Source organism: Humulus lupulus, chromosome 1 (genome assembly GCF_963169125.1).
Source record: "Humulus lupulus chromosome 1, drHumLupu1.1, whole genome shotgun sequence".
NCBI lineage: Eukaryota > Viridiplantae > Streptophyta > Magnoliopsida > Rosales > Cannabaceae > Humulus > Humulus lupulus.
Window position 1 is genome coordinate 161747617 of NC_084793.1, and position 7295 is coordinate 161754911.

Genomic DNA, 7295 nt, shown 5'->3' on the forward strand with positions numbered 1-7295 from the left:
ACGCTACCCTGATGAATCCATTCTCCTTAAGCTTCTCGACTTCTTCTTTCAAGGCCTTTGATCTATCTTTGTCGAGCAGCCTCCTTTTTTGTTGTACCGGTGGAAAAATTTTATCTATATTAAGGATATGGCTAATGACTGCAGGGTCTATTCCAACCATGTCTTTATGCGACCAGGCAAAGACCTCCTGGTTTTCCTTCAAAAATTCCACCAGTGTTTGTTTTGTTGTTGTCTCTAAGTTTTTACCGACTTTCACAACCCTGGTCAGATTTTCTTCATCGAGTTGGACCTCTTCAAGGTCCTCGATGGGTCCTATCTCTTCCTCAAAATCCCCAAATCGAGGATCTAAGTCTCTACCCTCACTTTGGGCAATGCCCTATTTGGTGACATTATCACCTGATTGGGTTTGTACATCAACTGCCATTTGCAACTCTTTTCCAACCACCTCCCTCGATACACCTTTCTTTGCCTTAGTTATCGAGGTGTTGTAGCACTCCCTTGCTTCCTGCTGATTTCCCAACACGCATCCTACCCCTGCATCTGTTGGGAATTTCATGGCAAGGTGCCATATTGAATTGACGGCTCACAGGTCGACCAGAATTGGTCCCCCAATTACAGCATTATATGCCGAAGGACAATCAACTACTATGAAAGTAGTGAGTAATGTCCTGTTAGCAGGTGCAGTACCTGCTGTAACTGAAAGTCTAATCAACCCAGTTGGAGCGAGCCCTTCACCGGAAAAACCATAGATGGTTTGGTTTCATGGCTCCAGGTCCTTCACGGACAGCTTCATTCTCTCCAGTGAAGACTTGTATAGGATGTTGATCGAGCTTCCTGTGTCAACCAACACCCTCTTCACCATCATGTTGGCAATGTGCACGTCCACGACCAGCGGATCGGAGTGTGGAATCGTACGTGTTGTGCATCGTCTTTAGAGAAGGTTATCAATTCCTCCTCTGTCCGAGCCTTATTTGGTGCACGATCCTCCACACTCATCATCTCGATGTCCTGGTCATGGCGTAGGGTTCGAGCGTATCGTTCCCTTGCCTTCCCACTGTCCCCTGCAAGGTGTGGGCCGCCACAGATGGTGAGTAAAGTGCCTACCACAGGAGCTAGCTGTAAAGGTGGTGAGCATTGGTGTGCAGGCATCTGCTCGTTGCCACCTTGAGCCTCTCGCTGAGACCCTCCTGCGGCTCGCACATATCTCCTTAGATGTCCCTGCCTAATCAGGAACTCAATTTCATCTTTCAACTGGTTACATTCGTTAGTGTCGTGCCCGTATTCGTTGTGAAAATGATAGAATTTTGTCGTATCTCTCTTAGAGATATCCTTTCTTATAGGTGCGGGTCGCTTATAAGGCACGTTAGAGCTGGTCGCCTAGTAGACTTCCGCTCGACTTTTGACAAGTGTTGTGTAGTTGGTGAATCTCAACTCGTATCGATTGCCTTTGGGGCGCTTATTGTCAGAAGCTGAGGGCTCATTGCTCGCCCGTTTTCCACCATTCCTTCCACTGCCATTCCCGTTGCCGTTGCCATTGGGTTTCTCCGACCCATTGGCGGCCTTGGCAAGTTCTTCCTTTGGCCCCTTGTCCTTCCTGGGCGATTTCCCCTCATTGGCAATCGCGTCCTCGAGCTTGATATATCGATCAGCTCGATCCAAAAACTTCTGGGTGCTTCTTACCCCATTCTTTCTTAGGCTACTCCAGAGGGGGGAGTGGCGCCTAACCCCATCAGTTATGGCCATCATCTTACCTTCATCACCCACTGTCTTGGCTTCAACCGCTGCTCGCATAAAGCGCTGGACATACTCCTTCAAGGGCTCTCCCACCTTCTGGCGTATCTCGACCAGTTGGTTAGCCTCTGTGGGGTGTACGCGATTCGCATAGAATTTTCCGTAAAATTCCTTAATGAACATCTCCCAGGGTACTATACTAGCAGGAGGGAACTTAAAGAACCACTCCTAGGCAGTGTCAGATAGTGTCGCGGGGAAGATCTTGTAGCGGGCATCTTCTGACACTTTTTGTATATCCATTTGTATCTCAAATTTGTTAACGTGAGATACTGGGTCTCCGTACCCATCAAAGTTTGGCAGTGTTGGCATCTTGAATTTGCTGGGGGTTTTAGCCACAGCAATCCTTTGTACAAACAGAGTGCCCCTCCTCCGATCGTACTCTATGTGGGACGTTCGCCTCCCGACTAGCTGTTGTACTGCTTGGTTCAGAGCATCAATCTGAGCCTGAACCGCTTCTGGGATCGCTGGGGCGACCGGTACAGGGGGAGCGTACTCATCATGCCTCTCACGACGGTCGTGAGTACATCCCTTAAATCATCATCCATGCATCTCTGCTCGCTAACTCCTAGCCGATCAAAGATGTTCTGCTGCCTAGGTTGCCCCTCAGCGTTATGGCTAGCTGGCCTATTCTCTCTATGTGGGGGGCTTCTGCCTCCACCTCTTTCCTCATTCCTCCGACCAACATTTCCTCTGCCAGAGTCAGCTTCATTATAATCGTAGCCATCTCTGAACTGCGGCCGACTACGGCGTGACCGACTGTTCATGATATTTCCTCCTCAAGCTGGTATTTCCCGAGCGTCAGGGGGAGGCCTATTGTTAGGAAAAACTTATACAGGATTTTTATTTATTCTCATGTATATCTAATATTAAAAAAATTAATACGAGATAGTCTAAAACATGTTTCTAAAATTGAATTCAAAGAGAAACAAATACAAGAATACTTACAGTATACGCAGCGGAATGAAAGAGTCCTTCCTTCAGTTTCTCTAACTCTTGTATCCTCTATGTCGCAGAGTATTATCAAGAAACTGAACCGATCTTCTATTTTCTTCACAATCTTCCAATGTATCCTTAGAATCACCTAGACTAGTGTGGGCAATTCTCAGCACATGAGATAAATATAGAGAGAAGAAGAGAAATTAACAAAGAGGCTTAGAAAATGACTTGTGTTTAGAGAGAATCTAAAACTATCAGAAAACTAGTGAGTAAACTTATGTTTTGACTTCTCTCTAAGCACCCCTTTTATAGACTCAATTAGGTCATTTAATTTAATTAAAAAATCAATAAAATAATAGCCATTTTAAAACCCTAGGTCGAAATTATCATGGGCTTTAGGCCCATGAAATTTCTCATTTGATTATAAACCCATTAGACTTAAAATCAAGGCATGTATTATTTTCTATTGATTTAATTATTTAAATCTTTTATCAAATTAATTATTTATAATTTGAACCTTGATTTAAAACTTATTTATTAATTTAGATACCAATTTATCTTAATTAATAATTCTGCCATAATTTCTCTTTTCTTCTCTAAATTACATAACTCTGTGAAACTATCCAAAATTGACCTGGTCAACTTTGACAATTCTAATTGATGATTAAATCAATTAATTGAGACTATCTAGATGATTTTATCCAAGGTACAATGGGGACCATGGGCCTATGAAATCAAACTCCAATAAGTTACACTACAAGAAAATGGGATCTTTACCTACCAATTGCAAGTGTAGGTAAAACTAGTCTAATGGTGGGTAATATGGTTTACCTACCAATATTGAATTGGTAGAGATTGGTAGGTAAAGGTTAGTGGGGAAAGAGTCTTTACCTACACTTATTAATACTGGTAGGTAAAAGAATCAGTGGACCCCACTAAGTTATAAATTAATTGATGAGTCAGCAGATGACGTGTTTGATGATGTGGCATCCTACATGTCTGCTGACATGGTTTCCATAGTTTATGTGTCTGATGACGTGGCATCCTACGTGGCATACATCAAAACCGCCACTTGGCATCTTGTGGTTGCTCCACGTGTCAGACAATAATTTATCCACGTGCTACAAGAAATTCAAATGATTGTGTTACTTATCCCCTTTTTATCGGTTATGTGGCACTAAATGATTGGTCCACGTGACATGTTGTAGTATACTTATTTTTACCTACACTTATTTATTTGTGAGTAAATATAATATTTCTATGTAGGTAATTTTAATTATATATAAATTTTATTTAATATAAATAATAAATGAAAGTAATTAATTTGAAAAATATTTAACATTATTAATCAAATAAATTATTTAACTTTAATAAAAAAATAAACAAACATATATTATATAAAATTCATTGCTTATTAAGAAGCACACTTCATAAAAAAAATATCTATACATTATTTTTAGGTCATTGAAAACTCAATAATGTCATTTTCTTGACATTCTTCCTATTCTTCACTATGGGATCATTGCATGAGAGCCTCATTTTCTCTGACTGAACTTATTGTGAATGTCGATGATGACTTTGGTAGTCTGCTATAGACTTACTCATGGTACTTGATTCAAATATATAATCGAGCAACTCACTGTCCGCAATATCCTTTCCTTGATTCTGTGGGAAAAGGAATAAAGAAAAAATTATCTGCAAAGATCAAAGAAGACAGCAGAATAGCATAAGAATCAAAGTCTATTGGAAGACATACATCAAGAAGATCAAGCCAGCGGTTGGCAACAGAAGCAACAGCTGAATAGCATTCCACTAAGGTTGAGCCATTGAGAAACTTGTCGAAAAGCTCAGCCTGAAAATAGAAAAAGTATAAAACATACATTTAAAATTAAAGCAAAAAATCGTTTTTTATATATATATATATAAGTAAGCAAACATGAAGTACACAGTGAAATTATTCCATCTTAAGATTCATTCCACAACAGAACCTAAAGCAGCTTGCCCATGACAATTCTATAGCACATGGTATGTCTATAAAATAGATAACCTGATTGGAAATTTTGTCTAGAATTTAGTGATAGAAGGAGAACTATACTATCACAATTGCTAATAACCATAAATATAGATTGTCTTTGCAAACATGACAGTAATAAGCAATAAAAGAAGTTATCCAACCATTAGACTCCACAACAAAAGAAAATTCAGAAAATGTGAGGTTTTCAGTGCAGGAAAATAATACTATTTAACTCAGCAATCCCTTGAAAAGAAGCACTAATACAGAGGGAAGAAGATAAATCTCATTTAATACTAGGTACAAACACACAATATAGGACAAGATAGGGATACCTGGAAAACTTTGATGAGCTTCAGCTCACCTCTACGCTTAATTTCAAAACCTTTAAGTTTAGCAAGGGTCCCATCATCGTTGAAAACTGCATATCGCTTCTTAATCAAAATTCCCTCTTCTTTTGAAGCTGGAATAATCATTGCCTACACAAAACCAAAATATTAGTAATAAACTAAATAAAAACATTAAGGAATAATTGATATCGTACTCCATGTCACCTTGTATGGTCCATCCACTTCAAATTCAATTGAGCATTCACTATGTGTTGTATAAGATTTGGTCAAAGGATCTGTCAAGGTCTGTTAATAGAGAAGTGTTAGAAGGTTTCTGTCATACAATCAAGCTTAGATTACACCTTTGCAAATTCAGTTTTTTATTTCTTTTTTCTAGATAAATAAATTAATTAAGATTTAAAAAAACAGTACTAGTCACATTACTACCAAAAAAAAGTTAAAAGATGACCTGGTACTGATCATTTGTATTGTTTTCTGCTACATCAACATTCAACATAACACATGGATATGAGATAGTCAGCTTCTTCTTCAAATCTCTGAAACATTTGTTTCCCATAGAGTAGTCAGCATCTTTAGATAAACAAGACCAATTTATCATCAACTTGAAGGCAATATAGGTAAAGCACCCAAAAAAAGTGCTCAAACTCATGGCCTTTGTACTACTAAGATGATACCAAGAGTTATACATACTTTGTTTTGAAAGTAAAGTTCTCTGGAAAAGATCCAGGAAGTGCACACCAGATACCATCTGTATCTAACTCAAGTGACTTTCCAATCTTTTCAACCAGTATGCGAGCATTCTGAATAATTTTAGCCCCAGTATATGTAACCACTCCAGCCATTTCCATAGATTACCATCTTGCACCTCTGTAAGACCAAGAAAAGCATTAGTAAAAAGTGTATAGATTATGTAGTTGGGAAACAAAGACAATCACTAAAACTCACTTGCACATGACATATCCATAAAAGGAATTAAGAATGCACTTATGAGCAAGTTGTAACGAATCAAAAAGAACTACCATATCCTGCAAAGCAGTAAACAAACAACAATGCAAGTTTCAAGATTCAAAGTCAGTATTAATGATCATCCTCATCATGGTGACGCTTATTGTATACAAATGTTCAACAAGCATATGAATTTTCCATACCTATGCCTCCTGGATTTTAATAGAATTTCCAGTAGCTTTGGCTTCAGACAATTTTCCTTTCTAGACCTTATTAAGTCCTTTGTACTCATATCTTCTATCTCGAAAGCTTGAAATAATATCAAAGAACATATGAATTAGCAAGAAGACAATGATTTGTATAATGTATATAAAATAAAAATATATATACAAACTACAGAGAGAGAAAGACAAAAAAAAAATTTACCCCACCAGATACCAGTCAACCTCAAATCAAATTCACTCAATTTGTATGCATTTCTTAATGACGGTTTTTAAAAAGTAATAATAAATAATTTTAATTGATATCTAAGTGATTTTTGCAATTGCAGTCCAAAAGAAAAGAAAACTTCTATGCAAGAAAATCCATGCTCACCTGCGAACAGTGTCAATATAGAATGCATTCTCCCTCATGCATATTCCTGCTTCCCGAACTTCAGTAACTGTCTTATCCAATACTCGTTTATATGCCTACCAAGAAGCATCCAAAAATCGTTTTAGGCATCATTTAAGAGAAAAATTAAAAATAAAAGGGAAAATATACCTTCTGACAATATTTCTTTAAACGATCTTTCAGTCTCAATTGTTGTTCTGCCTTAGGTAGGTCAAGAAAAGATTTTGCTAACTGGCTATCAGTGCCATCAACAAACTCTGACTCAATTTGCTTCTTCATATGGTAATATTCACTATCATTCAAAATGAAATAAAAAAAAACAATCATGAATTACCTTACTACTGACAGACTTAAACTAAAGTATGAGGAGTTCAAGAGGATTAGTTTTGTGATTTGTTGAGGATTTGAGAATTATTAGACTAGTAAGGCTTTACTTTACTTTGTATTGATGGCTTGATTTTCGGTAGGATTTTATTTCTAGTAGGAAATATTTTTCCCTTTGCTTTTGTAATTTTTATAATATTATTGTTTCTTTTTAAATTAAAACATAAATAATTAAAGATGCATGTAGAAAAAGGCATATAATGAGTCCACAAAAAAGAGACCTTCTCTTTGCCATGAAGACTTCTCCACGCCAAACCCATTCAAGC

General features: G+C 37.7%; 2 protein-coding genes across 2 annotated transcripts; both read right to left on the minus strand.

Moving 5' to 3' along the window:
- Nucleotides 1-4281: 4281 nt before the first annotated feature.
- Nucleotides 4282-5930, minus strand: LOC133823940 (DNA polymerase epsilon catalytic subunit A-like). The gene is made up of 6 exons (XM_062256795.1): nt 5779-5930; nt 5537-5624; nt 5293-5373; nt 5074-5217; nt 4484-4579; nt 4282-4392 (listed from the first exon to the last, which is right to left on the minus strand). The coding sequence occupies exons 1-6, from the start codon at nt 5928-5930 to the stop codon at nt 4282-4284; spliced, it is 672 nt and encodes a 223-aa protein (XP_062112779.1).
- Nucleotides 5931-6320: 390 nt separating this feature from the next.
- Nucleotides 6321-6924, minus strand: LOC133821810 (DNA polymerase epsilon catalytic subunit A-like). Its single transcript, XM_062253961.1, has 2 exons — nt 6796-6924; nt 6321-6722 (listed from the first exon to the last, which is right to left on the minus strand). The coding sequence occupies exons 1-2, from the start codon at nt 6922-6924 to the stop codon at nt 6624-6626; spliced, it is 228 nt and encodes a 75-aa protein (XP_062109945.1). The 3' UTR covers nt 6321-6623.
- Nucleotides 6925-7295: the final 371 nt, after the last annotated feature.